We start from the raw sequence: 23,254 nt of genomic DNA on the forward strand, positions 1-23,254 counted from the left end.
CTGGAAATGACGTTGAAATAGTACTGTTGACATGACTGAATCGCGTGGAATCGGTCGAGTGTTGAGGTGAAACTAGATTCCAAAAACCTTGAAAACCCGTGTCGTTAGGAAGGCTACGCTCTTCTTAAGGATTTGAAATGATATGATTTGCATGTTGACAAACAAAAGCCGTCTAAAGTACACAGATTCACCGGAATGTGATACTCGTTTTGGCAAACACTTCTGGTCCTAGTGTTTAGTTAGCTTCAGACATTCGTAACGTTAACATATTCTGTGGTCACATAACAACGACAAAAGGGAGCAGCAAAAGCATTTGAGAGGCTACGGTCGAGTGATCCAGTTGACTTGACCTTAGCCCAAGGAGCCGGTATCGGGTAATTACGTAGCAGCACGTAAATGCGCATCCAGACCACCACACATTTTCTGGTTTTGCTCCCACTCTTTCTCCTTCTCTCTTATGCGAGCCATTCTGTCTACGTGTGCGCAATAACGCAATGGGTAGCTGAAGTCCATAGATGGGAATGTGAGGATTCTCTGAATTGTGATCCATCTTAAGACAACTGGTACTCAAATCTCCAGAAAAGATATTCTTCGCAAAAATCAGTTGCGGGAATTTCTTTTCGAAATTGATCTGCAAGTGATCTTCATATGAGTTTTTTTAACAACAATTTTTAAGGTCTTAATTAAGAAGAAACTACGTTAAAGGGGACAAAAAACTTTTTTAACGAAAATTCAGACTTTCTGTGCACTGACCATATTAAGTGACGTTTCTTCCCTAAATCAAATATCTCCCTTCTGCATCGACGTTTCACTGAGCATTAGCGATTAGCAATAACGTATTTACGTAAAAAAGTCAGATGAATATCAGCTGATTTTGCAGATCACTGCAGCTCCCCTATCTTTCTGTATTTTTCAGTGTTTTCTTGTGTTGCTCAGTGAAAAAAGTCAGCAATGATGTGAGAATGTAATCAAGGATGAATTAGAATGCGGACATAAATTAATTATGCAGCATTTTTGGTGGAAATACATCAAACATGCAAACAGCATAACTCCACAAAACTACACCGAAAGTGAGAAAATTGTGGGATTTCTAGGTTAGACAATGTCCTCCTTTAAACTCATTACAGTACCAACCAAGTAAATATGACTTACTTCTATTCAAGTAACTCTCTAAAAACTGTACATTTACTACATATGAGTTTTTCTTTTACCGAAAAATACTTTATTGTAGCTGAATATTACAGAATTATTAAGTTATGCGCAGCGCTGTGTTCACCTCACACCTATTCCATCCAGAAACAGTATTTCTAGACAAAATAGGCCCAACGACTTCGATACTAAGCACGGATGAAATCTATTGACTTAGAAAATATTAAAAGCATACATTTAGGGGGCGATACCATCCAAGGGACGGAAACAATTCTTAAGGACTTTTCTTCAGAACTAGAATGTAGAATGTTTAGGTTCGTAAACGTTCAACGCTGATAAGAAGTGCACTCACAGAATCCGACAAAAATGAAAGTGCATCTAACACTCAATAACGTTCTTCTATGGATATCCCGTATAATTCCAGATTGCTTCGTGGATAGAGGACAACCTAATATGAAGCAACATAACTACTAACCTGAGCCAATATGATATTTTAGGTTGCAATATTGTAGTTTCAAAAAAATGGTACATACAGAAGATAAATAGACAATATTTATGAATGATTACGTTGTAAAAGGCATCGTCGCAACTTCCGTTTCACAAAAACATGCCCTTTCTAACATGCTATGTTTTTGTTGCTAGCGCATAGTGTCCTCGCCTAATCTGATTTCAACATTAATATCGTGCTCAGGCAGGTGAAATATTAAGAAGTTTTTTTTTTTCTTAAATACATTATACTACGAATCTGACGTAGTGGGGAAACAACTGGGAAAACTAGAAATAGGGTTGTAGATTGCGGGATCGGGAGTGGTTCCTCTCATCTCATCTCTAATCGACGTAAAAAATGGCGTGGGAACCGCTTTAGTCCCTACGAAGTACGTTAGAACGCTGCTCCATGAACACGTCCCACAAAGAAGTACTCTTTGATCAGGATTTGGTCTTTGTATGCAGTTCGATTATAGCTTTCACAAAGCTGTGGCAGTGTTCCGTTGAGCCCACAATTGAAAGTGATCTCGAGCTCCTGCGAAACAGAAATTCTCAATCATAAACCGACTTCCATCTGTAACAATTAGGATTGTCACTGTCATCTTCGAAGAAGTATGTGTTGAAGTTGTAGATCTTGCAGAGACCTTGGAGAATTTTCGTCATAACTGCTTGTGTTTTAATAATTGAATATTGGTTCTCATGGCAAAACCACACTGCTTTCGTTCACTTGTCGTTCGTTGTAATTTTACAAATTCAATCATCAATCTCCTTATAAGACTGTAAAGGATCATCCTTCTTCTAAATCTTAGGGAGCTACAAGGTATTCGTAAAGTCATCGTTAGACATGCGTCATGCGCTTTTCACCGGTCATAGGAAAGCTACAAAACGAGAAGGAAATTTGAGATCTTCACCAAATAAAAGGGAAAACCTACTAGTTTCCGTAGTATGATGCGCAAGCGTGTGCGCATCCAGGAGATGACGCAACATCACGAACTGCACGGCAGCGGATCAACCCTCGCCCTCGCCAATCGAGATGTTCAATGAACAGAGGAAGGTCCAGTGTGTTCTGTGGCTTCCTAATTTGGACCCCACAAGAATAATACTATTCGATGGGATAAGCAGTTAAAGGTTCTGTCAGGGTTCTATCAACCCATAGCCACCACGATCCCCGAATCTGAGGTCTTCAGACGTTTACTTGTGGGGTTATATGAAGCAACATGTGTACAGTGAACGTATCAACGACATTAATCATTCAAAACAGAGAATCACAGACGTTACAATAACTCTAACACCAGACGTCCTTAACCGTGTGTGGGAAAAACTTGAGTATCGTTTAGACGTGTGTCGGGCAATAAATTCGGGCCACATCGAACTGCACTGAATAGCTAAGGAAGCAAAGGAGTTTCCCTTTTTATTTGGTGAAGATTTCATATTTCTACCTTGTTTCATTGCTTTCCTATGACCGGTAAGAAGTGGACCATGACCTTACGGACACCCTGTATTAAATATTGCACATACTTCGTGATTTTTTAAAATCATCCTGCACTACATATGTAGTCCACTTTATCTCTATGGTAGTTCATCGTTTCACGGAGTCGCGTTTTTCATAGGATTTCACGAATGACAGATGGCACTATAAATTCCGAAGCGATTAAGAGTTTGTTGCTAAAGCGTCAGTTTAGTTCGTATAAATTTCTGAATAAAATGTGATAACATGTTAGTTTTCAGATTTTGATAGAACGAAAATAAACAAGAAAAAAGTCCGAACACGAAATGGGCAAAAAAGAGGAAATCTCCTACCACAAAACTCTTTTTCATGTGTAACATCATTCTTGGCTGAGACGTGCAAATAATGCTGAAATCTACCAAATTTCGTTTGATACCGAAATGCGCAATGCTTCTTTATGAGAAATCTGTACCTTTGCTCATTCATTTATTGGTGGAAAAATAAAGGTCGTCTTAAAACAGCAACTTTCAAATATTATCACTCGTTTCAATAACCACTTTATTGATCAGAGTAATCATCACTACAATCAACACAACGATAAACTAAATTATTTATTCCGTTAGTGTAGAACTCCGGCGTAGTGGACGCGACGAAGTCGTTGAGGCATTTTCGGTGTCGTCTTTCTTGGTGAGCATTTTTTTATACCAACCAAGGCGAAGATATGTTAACGTACACCAAGCAGCAGCTAGAATAAGCGGGTAACGCCCATACTTGAGTTGCAGTGAGGTCACGATAAGTGACAATCTCGCTAGATGACAAGGTGCTTGAAAAAGTGACAATCTGTTGGCAAGAGGTCTGGCGAGTATTCCGAATTCGGGAGTTTTATATCCAAATTCATTTTGTTCATAAAGGGCAGGTTGTGAAACGAGTACTTTTTATTATTATCGTTTTAGTCGTGCGGAATCCACTTGTCGAGCTTCTTCACCTTTCCAATTTGCTTGAGATGGCGAAAAACTGTTGAGCGGTCTACGTTCAGCTCTTCAGGAACATCTTGCGTTGCTTTTCTCATATCAATCATCGCCCTCAATTGGTCGTTGTCAACTTCTGAGGGTCCACAGGGACCTGGACCTTCCTCATTTTCGAGACCGAAATCGCTGTTGCGAAATTTTCCAAACAATCTACGCGTAGCACGACCAGAAGCTGTCCCATCACCCCACGCCTTGATGATATTTCGCATTGATTCCGCGGCAGCACGCCCAATTTCGAACTCGTGCAGTAAAATAACGCGAACTTCTCTTTTTCACATCAACAACGTCTAGAAGTACGACACAAGATAATATTATAATATCATTTGATATAATATTATTTCAGATATAAGAACAACAACATAGTCACTCGGAGAGAGAGGAAAAAAACTTTCAAACGATAAATATATATCGTGACCACGTTTGTAAAAGATTTTATTCAAATAACACATCACGAACATAATGAATGATACATGAAAATGGCCATTATTTTTTCATCAGCCCATAAGTGCTCGAAATTTTCAGCGATTCAGGCATTTTGATTTGCAATTCCAATATTTGAAGTGTGCGAGACAGTCTACAAAGTAAATTGACCACGCATTCCTCAACTGATTTGGTTACCCTTTTGAGGTAAATATTTGGAGCTCACATCTTCCACCCATATAAGCCCTGCGGCAAGTTGTGTATCTCGATCATAAGGCACGGTTCTTCGACTTTTTGGTGAATTTCATCAGATCATTAGCACTGATTCTTCATAACTTCTGATCTACTCCGAAGAACCTACCATTTGGATCTTCCCAGCTCTGCAGCAAAACTTCGTCGCAGGGATAGCGAGCTACATTCGCTACTTCCTTCGTTACACTTAGTACCTGTAACTACTTGCTAGCCGACAAAACATACCTGTCAAAACAAACAAGTTAACAAGGACAAATAGGATAGCATAAACCCCAAAGTAATAAGAATTTATATCCATGAGAAGATTGAACACCACCATAACAAACAGTATGAAAGTAAAACCAGCGATTTGAAAGAAAACATTGATAAATCATATCTCATTAAGAGGTGACACATGCAACAAATTCAAACATCCGATTAAAACGGCGACTTTGTCATCACGTTTCACGAATTGCACAAGAAGGAAAAATAATGATCAGGTAATTTCTAAAAGATTGAAATAAATACGTAGAAGGCTGAAAGGAAGATTTTAGCTATCAGAATCATGAAGCTTTGGGGATACGATTAGTAAACTACATGCCTTTCAAGAATAAAAGATTAGCACTCCCACAGTACAGTCTTTTCAAACACAAACACACGCACACATTGTTTGAAAGGGATCATATAGCAACCGGGATCATGTCTCAGCATATTCCAGGTATAAAATACGCGTGATGCATGACATATAGCACAGACAGTTAATATAATTCAGAAACAACTCCTAGACCTTTCTTTAAAACAAACATCTTACGACATCATAGGAACGAAGAATACGGCTAATTTACTACATGTTACAATGACGATTTTTCATGACATATGAAGTACCAATGAAATATCAAACTACATTATAGTGCACGATTTCTGTTTCCCGTCAACAGAATATCGAAACTTCCGAAGTTCGCCGGATGGCTTATATTTTTCGAGAAAATTGAGCTGTTTTTGGTTTAGAGCACCCCGTCTTTGCCTGAAATTATGCGTATTACACATGGTGAGAAAGGAACAAATTGGAAAGTCCCATCACATCTGATTGTTTCCTTACACTAAGAAATTGCAGTCGTCACCCGTTATCTTTTCATGAATTGAGAAGGTGCAGAGGTGGTGCTGATAATGTTATAACTCCACCAGACACAGGATGATAAGAACGTCCGAGAGAAAGTCCTTCGTGTACTAACGACCACCGCTTGTTTATTTCAAGCGTTTGTCACCACTCAAACAAAATAAACGGACACAAACTTGATTAACATATACAAGAAGAGAAATGCTCCTTCCAAGCAAGTTTTTCCACAAACATACAAGTACAGCCCAGGATAATCCATCGATTATGCTTAATGATCAGAAAGCTGGAAACAAGGCGCTCTCAATCCAAATGAAAAACAAGTAAAGACATGAGATCTCTCCAAGCACCTAAGGTACCCCCTCACCATCCAGCTGCTTCTGTATTTTTGGTACTTAATTACCCCTAATGCAAAGACTTCATGCCAGGTGCGCTTGGCTGCTTAGAAGCTCATAATGCATATATCTGGAACTAGCACGTTGAGTCAATGAATTCTTCGATCTCGACTCTGAAATCAATGGAACGAAATCTGTGACTTTGAATTTGCCTGATCTCATTTGGTGAAGGGGTATAATTATGAAATCATCTTTGAATTTAAAAAGGCGAATCAAAGTTACATCCAACTAGAAGATTCATGTTTTGATTACGCACTACAGTTATATATACCGATAGAGTCTCCCTTATGATGTTCCGCAGAAGTTCAGTCCTCAAAAAAAAAAAAACACATAACGCGAAGCATAGGACAGAAGGGTGATTAATATAAATCTGGGATGTAAAATCAGTGTTTTCAAGGAAGTGTCACATCTATGTTGAGTAGTTTGAGTGAGTTGAATATGAGGCTAGAAAGTTAAGAATGTAACTGCTAATGCACACTAATCCAAGATGGTTCCTAGCTTCAAATGTTTAAGCTAACAAATTTCTGAGGAAAAGATATTTACAGAGTTTATGAGAATAAAATAGGAAGATAAAATATGGATGTTTTCTTCGACTCAATCTCAGAAAATGAAGAAAACCGTCCCTGGTATTGAAGGATTTCAACGAGAAAGAAGATGAATCACCCTGCCTTTACAGAACAGTTGCTTCCTTTCCAATAAATATCCGAAACCTCTCACCTGCGAATTAGTTCAACAGCATCCTCGTACTTCATACCAGCTTCTATTAATGCAAGTGCAACAAGAACTGGAGCTCGACCTAGACCTGCTACACAATGTACGGCAATGCATTGCTCCGGATGGTCACGGAAGGAAGCACGCACGAGTTGCAGCCAGTCACGGATTACCTAGATGTAAAAGAGCTGAAGAACGAATAGATTCAACTAAGCATAATACTAATCATACAAAGCATAATAATCCCTACTTCTGGAGGTGGAGGGGAACCATCCGAAAACTCCCAATCAAGTACATCTATGCCATGGTCACGCAATGGCTTAGTCGCATATGTTGGCTCGCAAACGCGTACAACAGCACGTGCCGAATGTTTGTCGAGCTCCTGAAATCAGCAAACATCTGTCAGCGAACAGCTCTTGTCCTGACTCCATTTGATACCATGAAAAACAAGCGCAGACGTCACAATTGTTTCCCATTACTCCTACGTTCACTCATGACATATTCAATCACGACTACAGTCGTCAGGGTTTGACTACATATACTTTAAAAAAATACTTTTCGCTTGTTGTCCAGCTTCTCTTGCCGGAAAACTGCAAACTGAAACAGAAATAAACAGATTTCGAACGAAGAAAATTGCTAACGTCAAGAAATGCAGAGAAAAATAGCAGCCATATGTCGCTGCCACAACCAATATCCATTTCGACGTTCGATTCTAGCGGAAGGCGCTAAGAAGGAATTGTTCAATGGAACCTGATGGCATACGGCAGGAACTTTGTTATTTTGTAAACTTTCCCGTCAACATATACTTGGGTAAGGTGGTTTGCTCGACTAGCAACAGTTCAATCAGATGCAAAGAAAGACACGGATCAGTTATAATGAAGTAAAGGTTTCCCCTCTGAATTCTCAGAGATCGTCATTTAGGGTAAATTTAGAATGAGTTCTCAACAGAAACATGATATATTGCAGCAACGTTAGGGACATTCCTCGGGCCAGATGAGGAAATAGTAAAGATATTGGGTATTTATATTAGTTTTGATGTCACCATTTTGGCTTGGGCTAAGCCTGAACCTTGTAAATAGTAATGTAAAACATAAGAATAATAGAATCGTAAGCTTTAAAAAGTAATGCTTTGATCTTTCGCCCCTAGCAGAGTTTGTGCGAAGCTAGCTGGTTTTCAAAACATCGTTTATAAAAAGTGAAAGAGTAAAACATCGTCTTCCATTCCAAAAATTAAAGCATTTAGAAGAGGCTCAGTGTGCACTTTACTAATCGTTTTGCTACTTTCTTACAAACAAACGTTTCTTAAATGGACTTAGGTAAGACTAGTTCATCTCAGAGATTGAAAGTGAAGAAAAACATGCTAGCAGTTGTTTTGTCTTACTTTACTTCAAAAACACTATTATAAACAACCACTTCTACATAACTGTTACGCACAGCACATGCTGTATCCATATGAAGATAAGTTTGCGCTAGACATCGATCGAGCACTTGTCACTGAAAAAATGTGAAGGAAGCTGCGGTATCTTTTAAGAACGATTTTCTGATATCTTTAAAATGCTAGTATAATATCTTTTTGTCCGCCATTACCACCGCCTTAGAAAAGAGTGTATGTAGTGCGTTTAATTGTTCATGTTGCAACACTCGCGGAAAAAAGGAAATAATATATGAAGATCGAGGTAACAATCACGAGAAGAAAACACACCTTCACTAATTCTTGCGAAACTGCATGTTTTCTCAACAATATCACAACCCTACGTAACTGCTGATGTTCAAACCTCTTTTCAAATATTGAATTAAGGGGACATCAGTTGCAAACATCAAAGTTGAAAGAATTTACCGCAAAGCCAAGGATCACAAGACATATTAGTAATTTTTTTTCCAAATAATGTCGAAATAAGGCTGGATCTAGCGATTATAGAACTCTATTTACCTCAATAAATGCGTGAATTGAGCTATCACTGGGTCGATCGGTGATAAGAAAACGCATTCGTCCATATAAAATCTCCGATGGTGCCGGTTTAAAGTACGCCGCACCAGCGGCAGAGCTCGTGATCCTCTTTTGGGTAGTTGAAGTGCCCATTCTTGAGATGTTAAGCTGCAAATACTATATTTCATCAAATTCAAAAAAAAAAGAAAACTAACAAAGAGGCAGTTTCTATGTATGGAGCGACCTGCGCGTACATAAGTCCAGGGAAATACTTGTTTTGCAGAAGCAATCAATCATGCAAATACCTCTCAAATATATTGATTAACAGTATTAAAGCAATGTTACATGACACAACACGTGCAGCTACAAGAAAGAAGAGAATAAGATATATAAGGAGTTTGAATCTAGTCAATAACCACAGAAAAAAATAGCCTCAGGTGAAAATCAGCGAAATTTGGGAAAATGAGAACAAAGCTGAGAATATGATAATCCCCCGAATGCGAGTGAGAAAAGAAAGAAGACTGAATTCAGTTTCAAACAAACTACTTCCATTTTACAGTAATTTGATAGACTTACAAGAAGAGGATAGATATTAACACAAAAGAGAATTATGAGTACATATTAAACCAACTATAGCTAGGCACTGAACCAAAATAATCAACACGCTGGTGAAGTTCCCTTATCGTTACAGCTAATGACCATGAAAAATAATTCTTTGAATGGTAAAAAGCAAAACAACATGTTTATTGAGTAGACGTAAAATTGCACAAGAACGAGAATAATAGCGACAAGCATTGCGAAATCTTTGTGTCACAGAGCAGACTCCGCCTCAACACTAATACACGCAAACTTTTTCTACAGGACAGAGAACATGTCCAGAATTCGAAGTATTTCTGAAATTAGAGAGATCCGTGAAAAGAAAACATGAGCAAAGAAAACTGGATGTTAGATGAGCAAATACGAGTAAAGAGTTAAAGCAAGTGGTTTTCTGTCGCTTCCGTGGGCGCTCGCATCTATTTAACTTTTTTCCCGCAGCGCTCACGTGAAGATTGTCTAGAAGATCAACATTAGGAATTGTTTCCCGATTCGATGTACATATACGTCAAACGAATACTATATTATTTCAGCAAACAGAGTTTAGAATAGAGATGCAAATTCTGTCGCTGCCTTTCACAACGAAAATCTAGCGGTGAAACAATACTCAAAGGAAAAAAGTCGTCAAAAACCAATGAATTTCTTTGTAGTCCTGTTTTATCACTACTTTTTCAAAACTATTTTTTCAAACGTTCACTCAATTAAAAGAGAAAATTGTATTTGCTCTTGACTTTCCTTCGCCACACATACACATCTAAGCGGTGTAGCGCAGTCAGTAAGAGGCTCCGCTGAGTCTGCACAATCTCGATCGGAGGTTCGAATCCGCCCAATTGCCAGCCAAGCCCTCCATTTCTTCGAGGTCGATAAATTGGTGCCAGACTTGTCTGGGAGTATAAAAACACTTACTTGACACATCGGTTAGCCAACGCAAGTCATTGTGCGCCTACATTCGCGTTCATGAACCTCAAACGGAGTCTGAGTTGAAATCGAACGCGTAGGAGCATCTCCAAAAGGATTGATTAACCCCATGCACTTTACTTTTTTATGCCCGTACACCTCCTCACAGGTGTGTATGGTCCCTTTGTTGATCAGCTGTTTCTACGACGAACACTGCACGCCTGTGTCAAACTAGGCGACGGTTTTAATACGTATGTTTGTTTTCCCAACATTACAAATAGATTACAGATCTGTTACAAGTGCAGATAACTTACACAAAGGCTTCACACAGGTAGGTCAAGGAGGTTGAAGATATACGCAGTCACAGTGAGTGGAAAGGCAAATTCTGATTGCTGCTAAGTCTAGTCAATAGTGCTGACTTCGGCAAAACTCTCCAACCGGATTCAAGTCCACCACACTCAGCCGGCTGAAATGATAAGAGAATTCGTTTGAATCCAGAAATAAAACAAGAGATTTTACACTATGTTTACAGAACAAAGACATCAGCAAAATGGTAATCTAGCTATTATCCATAATATCATCTAAGCTAATGTTAGTGAAGAATGACTTGTGTGTATGGATGCACGTGTTCATCACACTAAATGCGAACTCACGTCAGATGGCTGACGTTAACTATTGATCACTGGAAAGTGCCCGACACTCATTCCTGAGAACAGGTATCCGTCAACCATACCTTTTTTGTTGAAACCCTTATAATTAGGTCCAGATAAATGCTCTGCAAAAAGCCTAAATTCGAATCCTACCACTGCTAATTATTCCGAAAATTTACATTTTTCATAAAATTCCAGATAAGGAATTGGTAACTCTCAAATCTGTTTTCGATCCAAGACTCGCGTATTACTGACAGCACATTTAAATGCTTACGTACTGGACTGAGCTTAATAAGCTCCGTTAGATAGCAGTGGTTTATCAGGTGAGTGCTCAGGTTGCGTGGATTTGTCAACGAATACAACAAGTCAGTTTTTAAACTATACTCTGCTCAGAGCAGGCGAGTTGATGTCATCACCACTCTAATTGTGACGTTCCTATTTACGTGAAGAATACACTATCAAAACGCGATAAATCAGGACCAGTTTTTGTAAAGAGTACAAAAAATGTGGTCGAAACATTCACAGAAGGAATCTATCTCATTCCTTTAATGATGAAACAGAGAGGGGAGAATGTAAATCAAGCGGTAGAGATATCCCATCAATTTAGCGCAAACAGTTATGCAAACCACTCGGGAATTCATATTTCGAGGGGAAAGTGATTTGAATGAGTTGTACACACCGCAGCTTGTTGATGAATGAGCAACTAATACAATATGGAGTCGCGGCTAAAAGTTTAGAATATGCGAAAGAAAAGAAAAAACGATTTGATGGACCACATATTTTAGGTAAAAAGAAACATAATTAAGGAGTTTCAATATTCTATGACGCAGTAAACAGTTCAAAATGATTTGGCTCAGTGTCTAATAGGAACACACAACGAATAAAGCTGTGAATAAAGCTAACAACTCCATATCAATTGCGTGTCCCACCATTTGTAGAATCATACAGCCACATCTGCATTTTTTTAGCGAACTGCTGACCGAATGTTAATCGGAGCACAGCAAATATTGTGTGTGCGGGTACGGGCCGGTCTCTGATTTCGCAACTCACAAATTCCATGATAACTAGGAGCGTGAAGTAAGTTTAAAGGCATCACCCCACGAATCTGAGGTGGTGCAGATTTCAGATCGAGTATTCGTATACAGGATGGGAGACTACGGAGAGGGGGGTGAATCCGTCCATTTCTTCCTGATTGCCGTAAAAAACGGCCCGGAAGATACGGCTTCATTCTGGCGCACCATTTTGTACAAGAGGTTCGATTGGAGCGCGCCAGTCTTGTGCGGCGCCGTTTTTTACGGCAATTAGGAAGAAATGGACGGAATCACCTCCCTCTCCGTAGTAGTCTCCCATTTCGTATACGAATACTCCACCTGAAATCTGCACCACCTCAGATTCGTGGGGTGATGCCTTTAAAGCGACATGAAGCACAGTGCAGTTGCGTAAGCGGTTGCGCGCGAAGCGGTCAGGTGGAGCGCAGCGGGTTATAATCTAAGGGAACGCTTACTAGCACCATCCATCGCTGCAGTTCGCGATGATCCCACCTCGATTTTGACCGCTTTCTCCACCGCGCCACTTCGAGCGCAACCGCTTACGCAGCAGCACCGTGATTCATGTCATTTTAACCCGATCATATCTCCTATGTTAGTTTATTTTAAATCTCATTCGCTTCATATTTCCCTTGTGTTGTCGCTGATTCACTGTAATTTCATGAAATCCAACCTGGAAATGCTTGTGTAGAGAAGAAGGCCTGTGCTCATATCACAGACGATGCGCCGGAGTTTTAGGGCACGAAGTGTTACAGTTATAGAGTACGGTCTGAAACAGGGAATCGTAAGTGATTACTATATATGAAATAGAAACGTCGTGAAAAAGCGAAGTCAAGCATAGTTCTCTGAAAAAGAGTTCAGAAATAAGCATATGCTCCTTCCGAGACGAAGACCTGGAAAGAAACTTGGATACAACCGAATGTGTTTGAGATCTGAGGCTTTCGAACATACTGTCGACCTGTTTGGACGAATAATCGAGCAAAGTTCGCGGCAATCTTCTTATCGGAAGCAAAATGAGCAAAGAGTAGCTCCAAGCACGATGAATCGCAAATGAAATAACGTTAATCAAACTTTGTGATAACAGAGAGAAATAGTTCGTACAAGAAAAACAACATTCCAAATGGAGAGAACTTTACTTCCCCATCCGGAAAAAAATGGTAATGAATAATCCGCATGTGGCGGTGATGGCCAGTGAAGTGTGTCGAACAGGAGGGCGTGTCTTGAGGGTAGATTGCTCGTTGGACAGACGTCGGGCATAAAGTGTGCGAATCGCGGAGAGCATCCGCCAACGTAAGAGACATAGAGGAGCTCCGGCGATCGATTTAAAACCGTTGGCGGGCTTCGCCCTCGTGATATCCATACCTTCACGGATACATCATTGCAAAGAGCTCGGGGATCTGTTCTTTAGGGGCGCTAGAAACACTGTTTCTAGTCGTTCATTTAGCACATCCAACGAAATCATCGTCATATCCAGTTCCGGAGGAACGAAATGAAATCTTTCACCACAGTGCCGTAGATCGCATGTAATTCCGTGCTTGCTAGGGATAAGGGAGTGTACACGAGTGACAAAAGATGATCTGATGCATTCTTCACGGGGTCAAATTTCGAGGGGAAAAATGGCATCATTCTGGACTGATGCACGCATTCAAAGTTGGAACTAGCACAGTTTGATTAGCTGTATGGAGATAAAGCAGACGTTAATTAAACTTAAATTTGGAAAAAAATCAAATCAAATAAAACGGAGAAGCCCAGCTAACTCCTAGGTCAATGGCATCGCTTAAAGTGTGGCAGCAATGTCAACTCTATTCCATGGAATTTTCTAGATAGCACCGCGTGACATACGGATATTTTTCCTGAACAGCCTTATCTGATGTAAACAACTGATTGGTCACTTGTTTTCTCCAGATGCTTGTTTATGGTAAACTTCCGATGTGAAAAACTGAGAATCTCGAAAAAGACTATATGTCCTTGGTTTCGAAAAAAAAACCAGATGTTTACTGTCTTTACGTGCACTTCGTCAATGAATTTCCTTTTGGCCAGTGAATATTTCTCTGTACTTTTTCATTTAGACACTACACTTTACATTTAGTGCTCACGTTGTGTCAAATCCCTGGAATTGCGCGCTACTCTCACCGTGATACTTGTAAACTACGTCCTGGATTCCATCTCGTGATGAAGGGATTCCAAATGTAGAAATTCCTCGAATGCTGTCTTCGAAGCCGTTTCCATGGTTTTCGTCAACAGCGCCACGGCGTGAGTTCCTTACGCATCGAACATGCAGCGTTTGATTTAGCGCGCGGCCACGAGTGATGGGCTGATATTGGTTGGCAGCGCGAGGTCGCGCACGGCAAAAACGTACGCAAGCGGAGGCTGTTCACGTTTGCCGCGCGGAGCACGCATTTGTTGTTCCGCGTTTCCGCTTCCCTGTCCTTCATTAGTGCGACGCTGTAAACTATGGAAGCGGTTTCAGGTATGACTGTAAGAAAACATCTTTGTCTTTCGATGATTTGTTTCGAATGAACAAGGGCAGAATCTGAGTCATCTGAATACTACGTCAGTAGAATATCGAGCTTTTCCGATAAATTGCATGGTGGTTCGATGACATCTCAACCAACGTCAAACGCTAGCTACAATATCCATCGGATAATTTTAAGTACTGCTTGATCTGCGTATGCTGGCACCGCTGTCTGTTCAGAAACCGTGTGAACACTCTTGAACAGCTCTTAAAGATTTGGAAGTTCCAATAGTTTTTGAACACTTTGCTTTTTGTCGTCTTATAATTCCGATTCCAAAAACCTGAATGGATTAATCTTCTGTTCAAAAGCTGCTCTATGTTTATGTGTAGTTTTTGCGGATAGAGCTGCAGTAAGCAAATATTCTTGGCGCACATGTGTGCCAGGTGGTGAAGTCTTACATCATCTTCGATAAAAAATCCAAAGTTTTCCACTTTCAAACGGCATGTGTGGAAATTTACATGAACAATCGCGAATCATCAATCTTGAAACGGTCTAGCCAATAAATTTTAAATCGATTTGTAGTAGAATAAGAACTCAATCAAGGAAAGCACAGCCGGTGACAGACTTCCTACGAATCTTTCTTCATGGCAGTACTAAAACCTCTACATTAATTAAAGTTTATTATTGTTAAGCATAAACATGTATTTCTTCAATATCCAATGATCAAAGAAAAAAATATATTTATTCCATTATTTCCTCTATTAAATTCACTCGTATACATTGGGGTGGACGACTTATCTGAAGAAGTACATGGAAGTCCTTCTGGATTTTTGCCTGGTGATGAAGAGTATCGATTAGTGACAGCAATGCCGCGTATTGTGCTGGGGCCTCTGCTACACCTCTTGTGGCCATACAGTAGGAGAATAAAGCACTGTTGTAGCGATCACGTTCAGCAGCTAGGATTCGTTGACCTTCTGGAGAGAGGCCGTCCACAGCTAAAGTGAAATTTCAAAAATCTGCCTGAAGGTAACAGTTCGATGGATTTGTGGCACGTTGTAAAAATTAAAAAGGAAGATTCTTTTCACATACACCGTCAAAGTGGGATAGATACTACTCTGACAATATGAATGCATTACCTACTATTGGATTACTGCTATTAACAAAACAGCGAAGATTTTTAAAACGAATTTGAATTTTGGGTAAGGCTTCTACAGTGTCACCCTCTAAAATGTTAAGTTGAAGGCAGTGTACCACAAATCTGACATAATTTCAGTGGCAACGCACCACTCCTGCACACGCGCCGCATCGACGTGCGAAGGGTCGAAGATCAATGATATCTTCTAACCAGCCTATTCAAGGTAAAACAATGAATAGGGTGCTAAGGGTACCGGAACGTGCACATGAAGGAGCGTTCTAAAGTACCTCGTAGGAACTAATGCGGTTCCCACGTCGCTTTTGATGGCGATTAGGGAGAAATGAGGGGAACCACTTCAGACCACGCTATCTCCAACTCCATTTCTAGCTTTTCCCGCGGGCTCCCTCTTCACTTCAGATTCGTGGCACCCTTTCTTTGACCTGATGTGGTCCGTTTTCCAGAAACGCATCCGTTTCTTCTGCTAAACACACGCTCTCTTCTTACTAACCCGATCACTCAACACTGACATAAAACTGTTTCCTCAGTTCCTTTCGAAAACAGCGCAAGAAGTCACAGCCAATGAACCACTCTACGAATGGCATGGGCATTTGCTGCCGTCCGAGCTCACAATTACTACTCTAAATTGCCGCTTCCTTACATTCGTCGCTTCATTCACTGCACGATCGATCGGAGGTTCGAATCCGCCCTCGTGCTCACCAAGCCTTTCGTCCCTCCGGGGTCGATGAATTGGCACCAGTCTTGTCTGGGAGGATAAAAGCACTGACTTGACACATCCGCTGACCCCGCAAGTCATTGTATACGCCAGTTACACGCTCGTTAACCTCAAACGATTCCGAATTGAAGCGAACGTGGTGGCGCATCCCGAGCGGATTAATTAACGCCAGACACATTACCTTCATTATATGGTGCAGGTGGCTTTACGAAACGAAACCGCTTTACGAAGGTGGCTTTACGCTCGCTCTGTTGAATATATTATGCACTGTTCTGTGTTTTTCCTTCCTCCACATGCTCCTCCAAGAATACCATCCGTACTAGTTAGCAGTTAAGTATTGCGCGTGCTATTGTTTTCGTTGATATGACAACTACGTGAAGAGGTATGGTGTAGCAGAAATTTCTTGACACAGTCCTCATTCTACATCTTCGTAATCTTTCTGACAAACACTATCATCTATTAAGCATAAATTGTCCCACGGTAATTCACATAAGAAACTTACTTGCGTTGCAAAGTACGAGGGCTTTCAGCAGAACGTACTCCTTTTTATCTATTTTATTTCGGATGAGTGGCTCAGTAATCAATCTGAAGAAGCCTTCTCCCATCGGATTGTTCTTGCTAAAAACCAGTCATCAAGGATATTGAGAGGACATTTCTCACCATAAATAGCCGTCATAAAGAGGGTGTGGGGCATTTGCTGAGCTGACATCAAGGATTGTGTATTCCCCGACTATTTGTGATTGTAGCCCTCGTCGTATCTTGCTGCAGGCGACGTTCGCGGTACGACAAATCAACGCAACTAAGGAAAAAGCCGGAAATTTTGCTCCAGATCTATCCATTTTCCTCTGTCACCCCATACAACACTAATAGTAGCTGCGAGGATTTTGTGTCCGCGATGGTGCATTGAACAGGAAGAGACCACGAAATTCATTCTTAGACTTAGGCTGAGTGAAAGATAACAGCTTAGTTGGAAAACTGTGGGATAATAAAGTTGTTCAAAATCATCCACGGCCCACTACTGATTTTTATTCGTCATGTGAAAAATTGGTGTACAAAATCAACTTCAGAATATAGTCACAACGACATGAAGCTCAGTGCAGTTGCATAAGCGGTTGCGCTTGAAGCATCGCGGTAAAGAAAGCGATTGGAATCGAGGTCGGAACATCGCGAACTGCCTCGAAGAGTGATGTTAGCAAGGATCCCCCTGAGATTGAGTGCAGCGATTACGATCCTTGGATCGTAACCGCTACACTCAATCGCACCGCTTCGGGCGCAGCCGCTTATGCAACTGCACCCGCTTCATTTCCTTTCGACCCTACTATATATTAGGATATATACGGCACCTGAAATTCATCTATGAGCCTTAATGACTTCAGATCTTTATTTGGGACTTCCAGTCCTTGCACTTTCATGCCTTTCTAGACGTGCTTTTCCTCGTTGCCTCGATTTCTATTGAATCGCCGTCGCGATGCGATACGGCACAGTCCAGTGGGTGCAGGGGCGCTAGAGAGTAATTGACGATTACAGTAGCTCTAGTGACAGCTGCGCGTTCGCGCTCACCTCACACCCTCTTTAAACTGGCTGTCGGGATGAGAAACGGCACACCGGACATTAAAAAATAAATCATGAATGAGAAAAAAAAATGACTGAAGAACGAACATGAACAAACTTGGGAGGAGACCCGGAGATGTACCATCCGGATGGATCACCATAGAAGATTTCTGCTCATATGAAAAGTATGCTTGCGTAACATTAAAACACAATAAAACAACTGCTTTCAGAAGGACGATCTGAAAATGATGTTTTGGAAGCTCTATGCCAATAAGAAATTGAGGGTGTTGGAATCCTTTCATGAATGCGTGGAATTAGAGGTGTAGTTCACGCCAATTCTTCCTAGTTATCCACAAAAATTGCGCGGGAAACAGTTTTGCCGGTCCGTATTTCCCTGCGGGACATCCAATGACGTGGCTGTGGGCGTGGGTCCCAACCCACAAACTGTCCGCTCGCTCGCAGAGGAGGCGCATAGACCTGGTGCCGCAGAGGTGGCACGTTATTAGGTGTCTCGTAGGGGGATCAGATGCGACATGGCCGCTTCCCACCCCATTTTTCATGGATAATTGGGAAGAATTAAACGTAATGCTTATACTCGTAAACTACATCCAACACCCTCTATATTCGTGGATGAGATCCAACACTCCTAATTTCGTGTTACATCAATGAAGAGCGCAGTTATGGAAGGTCTCTATGTTTCAACATATGAGACATAAAATCCGTGTCTTTTTTCAAATCGGTCCTTTTCTCTTCTTTTATGTAAAAATTCCATTTGACAGATTCTAAGATTACGTAGCCTATTCAAATCCTTCGAATAAGGACAAACGTTAGAAACTAGACCTGATCACGACGTTTCAATTTATGCAGAACGGGAATTGCTTTTGCCCATTCAATCGAACTCATAATGTCGAAGAAAAACCAGTTTTTCCTAAAAATTCGATGTGAGTTCAAGTGAAGATTTAATAAACCTATCGTTGAAAAAGTATTTTAGGATACATACCGTTCTGGCTCATCATAATGAAGGGGATGCATTCCAGGTTTAAATTTAGCGATTTCATCAGTACTGGGTACGGGAATATTCGGTAGTGGCCAATTTGGCATCGGCTATAGAATCATATTCATAGAATCAAGTACTACTCAATGCAAGATAGTTTCACGTACTCCAATTTTGTCTGCCAGGTTCAGCATGGAACTTGACGACAGCATTTGTTCGAGTGGAGGAATGTGCAATGGATGTGGATTGAATGCAGACTTGCGGAACCTTAAAAACTTCTCGGAATTCGGACACAAATCGTCAAGAACGGCCACAAGAGCTCAGCTTCATCATCTGTATATTTGATCTTTTTGGTCCTAATCGTACTGTCCACTCAAAACACCAAGCGGTTACATAGTGCTTACTAAGTCGGCGCTGTTTTCATTCATTTTGAGTTATGTAGTTTTCGTATCGCTGTAATGCTGTCAGTGGATATTTCCTTCTTTTAATCCCATCCTCGGGCTGCCCTGCAGAATTAGGAAAGTGTCCCACTGCACAGCATTCTCCCGTAGGAATGTAAAATGGGACGCTGCACGAAGGTCGGAAGTTTTTGAAAGGACTGTTTATGAACCAAAAAGTGGCCCAAACACTTTCGTTGTACTCGGCATTACATAGATCAAAAGCTACATAGAAATATGAGATGAAAGGCAAATAGGTGCAGGAGATCTGCGAGTCCGTACTCCACACACATGTTTAAACGAAATCAAGCATATATTATTTCTGGACTCCATCACTTTATATCTATAGGTTTTATTGGTTCTGTAGGTTTTATAGGTTCAAAAAGATTGACTGTAACCAGAAAATGGTAACATTTGCGAAGGGACCAATTCTCGGGCAGATTCACCCTATCACGTTCACAGTATGGTTGCATGAGTTTGAAAGACAATTTGCTTAACCTACTTCTCTGTCTTGATTTCTAAATAAACAAGTCCTTCTATCAAACGATCCAAAGAATCTTCGACCGTGAACAAGGAGGATGAAAGCTGGAAAAGATTTGGAAGTCTTTCGCATTTAAAAACACGAATAGAAAGATAGTATGCTCTCAAATATATTAAGGACCAATGCTGAGACAAATTCACTCAGAGAAGTTTACCTTCGCTCCTTTCGATGTGCACGGCTCCTGATCGTCCGCGTACTTTCTCTTGTTGATTATTTCTTGTAACAATTGATTATCCTTAGCATTTCCGACTAGTTGTATAGCTATAAAAGAAGTTAAATTAGCTAAAATGAGTAATAATTGTTGAGTACCAAGATCTTACTCTAAGTAGGCTTTCCTCACATTTTCTCATAGCACCTCCAAGTTATCAGAAGTTCAGAAGAGATTTTTTCACTAAGCTGGTGAAAACTACCGCTATAAATGCACGAGGTAATTCATTGATTTTCTATAGCTTCAATCCGAGTCATCTAGAACTAGAGGGATAACAGTTATACATACCAATAGTATTCTAGAATTGTTACGAATATCTCATAATCGTCTGCCTATTTCATGTCTATGGGATAAATAAATAAACTCTTCTAATTTGTTTGGTATTTTTTGTTTTTGTTTTTTCGATCTTTCTCAAATCACACCTTTTAAAGCCAAATTTCAGGCAGACTCTTAGTTGTTTTTGTTATTGTTATGTTTTGTTGTTTAAAATAAGAAAATTCGATACGTTTTTCCGCGAAAATGCAAACGGGCTTATCTATGGGATTTTGGGGTAATTTCAAATTGTACATTACTTAGATCACTCATTCAAAAGGATTCAGCGACTGGGTGGTTTAGTTGAATTGACAACCGACTTGTTATTTAATAATTGGAAGCAACAAGTTCAAATTTTATCATTCGTCGATAGTTACACCCTGGAACCTTGATAATAAGCATCTATTCCTGCTTTCCCTAATAATAAAGATTTAAGTAATCTTTAGACTATTGATAGAAGAAAAATTGATGGAAGTGACATACCCAGAGGATTCATTCCCACTGCTACGCATTGCTGGAATCGGCATGCTCGACAGCTGCAGCGTCGATCTGAAAACTACTTAGTTAAACAACTCACTCTATTACTATCATTCATATTAATTTCTATGGTAAATAGAATAGAAAAATAGAGAAATACAGTAATAGATGTAACAACAACAACGATTTACACTAAACCATTACTTATCATTATAATTGTTTATGAGTACATATTTGTGTTGTTTATTATTATTTTAAAGCAGCTCCGGCCACAACGATTTCCCACTTAAAGATTCGAATTCTTGTTAAAATATTACATATCTCCCATGCAACTGAAGGAAGACGATAAACTTCAAGTCTCCTTAGGAAAATGATATGCTGCATATTAAAAATATGGTCACAATACAAATTTGCGATGAGTCTCTTCAATAAAATTAAGCTTAAGTAACCTTTAGGGAGAGAGGAGAAACAGTTCCCTCCTTTTTTGCACTCATATTTGCGTTGAGCAAGCACAGTACGTCGAAAAAATGTTTTACAACCATTGCAAGAAGGCACCTAAAGCATGGAAGAAGGATTTGTTCAATTGCAACCAATGATAAGAAAATAGTACTGCTACCTCGTAATGATATCCTGAGGCAGAATCGCCGCAAACTGCACAGGTTGTAGGGCAAACATTCTTGGGATACGAGGTGTATCCAACTGTAAGAGTTTTGATATTTTCATTCTCTTTTTCTGATTTTTGCGAGATATCCTTGATCATCTGGAATAAGAATTCCTACACGGTTGACAGCAGAGTGGTGAAATTCGAGTAACTCGAGGATTCCATGAGTGAGCAGTGGAATACGGAGCACTAGAAGTGATAAAAAAATCGGCATGTTTTCTATTTTTCTAGTATGTTCGGATAATATTTGATGGAAACATGAAGACATAAATTGAACCAATACTTCCAGAAACCTTCCGAAAAGCTGTAGTAATTAAAAATTGCATTATGTGTTCGAGACTTATGAGAGAAGTTATTTGTGATTCGTTACCTGCATGAGGGAGTTAAGCACTAACGTTCCCAAGCAATTTCATCTCATGGATTAAGCACTTTTCCTCTATTTACAACCATTAACCAACATAAACGAATAAAGGATTTCTTTACACAGCAGTTTATTACTTTGTATAATCTAGTTGACCTATATATTTAAATAAATACCCATAATACTTCTTACAGTTAATCCCATAAACTTTGTTTTTTGAGATCTCTTATCTCAAGCTGAAAACATTCATTCTTAGTTCATTTTAAATTCATTCAATTACCCGATAAAAAGTGAGCGCAATGCACAAATTTCTCCGTTGCTAGAACGAAAATACGAGTGACGTTGAAGTTTGTTCAAAATCGTAGACAATCGATATGTACACGTGACAGCGAGGTGGTGATGTGATTCACAACAGAAAAATCAGTGTTATTTTAAATTTACCACATAATTCAAGAAAAAAAATCCAGCTTTGAGATGCTTCTTTCTCGAATTTCTACAGCTGAATAAACTCATATCCCCAATATTTCTTCTCATAAATAGCCTTAAATTTTAATATTTCGGAGATTTCTGGGAAACGTAGAAATGAGCTAACTTCACAAGTTCTGAAATTTGTCGATTGATGCTAGATGGTCTACAAAACAATTATGATAAGACTGTGACCTCCAAGATTCATGATACATCCTATTCTCGGGAGTGATAACATGATTAACAATACAATGTTTACATTTACGTGATTCGCAGGCAAATATTATAATGTACTCCTCCGCTCTTCTCGGCTTTCACCGGCGGAGTGAATGTTCTCTAGAAAAAATACGAAAAAAAGCTTGAATGACATCTGAAATCAGACAAACATCTAGAGTGGCGATTAAAGAAGTGAGAACAAATATTTGTGGGTGTACTAATCATGAATGTAAAGGCATAAAAACAAGTAAAACAAAGAGTTTGTTGAGAGGAACAATTCGGAGATCTTTTTGAGTTGCCTCCACTTCTACTTGTGTCCACCTATGGAACCACAAGTCGTCAAGGACTTCTAAGAAACGTCGCGAACACAGTACACAATACATACAAGTCACATCCAGCAAATTTGCAGAGAAAATTTGAAGTTTGTAAACAAACTTAAGACTTGTTTTCACTGAATCACATTGAAATAGAGAAAGTACAATGAATAGTACATAAAATTAGAAGCACCTATGACAATGTTCTCCCGCAACATGGCAAGGACGTACGTGTTCGAGAAATGCTCGTAGAAAATCGACAGTGATTATAATCTTTTGAAGATAAAAAAATGAAGAA

General features: G+C 39.8%; 2 protein-coding genes across 4 annotated transcripts; both read right to left on the reverse strand.

Moving 5' to 3' along the window:
- Positions 1-4,031: 4,031 nt before the first annotated feature.
- On the reverse strand, positions 4,032-4,319 carry RB195_021111 (uncharacterized protein; the record flags this gene model as incomplete). Its single annotated transcript, XM_013449430.2, has 1 exon — positions 4,032-4,319. One exon carries the CDS (start codon positions 4,317-4,319, stop codon positions 4,032-4,034), a length of 288 nt encoding a protein of 95 aa, XP_013304884.2.
- Positions 4,320-5,661: 1,342 nt separating this feature from the next.
- RB195_021112 (uncharacterized protein) lies at positions 5,662-21,699 on the reverse strand (the record flags this gene model as incomplete). Of its 3 annotated transcripts, XM_064207689.1 has the most annotated exons (19): positions 5,662-5,785; positions 6,988-7,154; positions 7,232-7,363; positions 8,912-9,076; positions 10,714-10,720; positions 10,830-10,865; positions 12,769-12,864; positions 14,455-14,540; positions 15,362-15,546; positions 16,922-17,037; positions 18,079-18,209; positions 18,811-18,898; positions 18,971-19,074; positions 19,132-19,231; positions 19,904-19,986; positions 20,097-20,203; positions 20,946-21,011; positions 21,389-21,494; positions 21,556-21,699. In XM_064207689.1, 19 exons carry the CDS (start codon positions 21,697-21,699, stop codon positions 5,662-5,664), a joined length of 2,043 nt encoding a protein of 680 aa, XP_064063570.1. The 3 variants fall into 3 exon arrangements, with proteins under 3 accessions (XP_064063570.1, XP_013304885.1, XP_013304886.2); XM_013449432.2 differs by lacking the exons at positions 5,662-5,785; positions 6,988-7,154; positions 7,232-7,363; ... (3 more) ...; positions 12,769-12,864; positions 14,455-14,540 and having other exon boundaries at positions 15,293-15,546; XM_013449431.2 differs by lacking the exons at positions 10,714-10,720; positions 10,830-10,865; positions 12,769-12,864; ... (10 more) ...; positions 21,389-21,494; positions 21,556-21,699 and having other exon boundaries at positions 8,912-9,061.
- Positions 21,700-23,254: the final 1,555 nt, after the last annotated feature.

Source organism: Necator americanus, chromosome X, assembly GCF_031761385.1.
Source record: "Necator americanus strain Aroian chromosome X, whole genome shotgun sequence".
In the NCBI taxonomy this organism is placed as follows: Eukaryota; Metazoa; Nematoda; class Chromadorea; order Rhabditida; family Ancylostomatidae; genus Necator; species Necator americanus.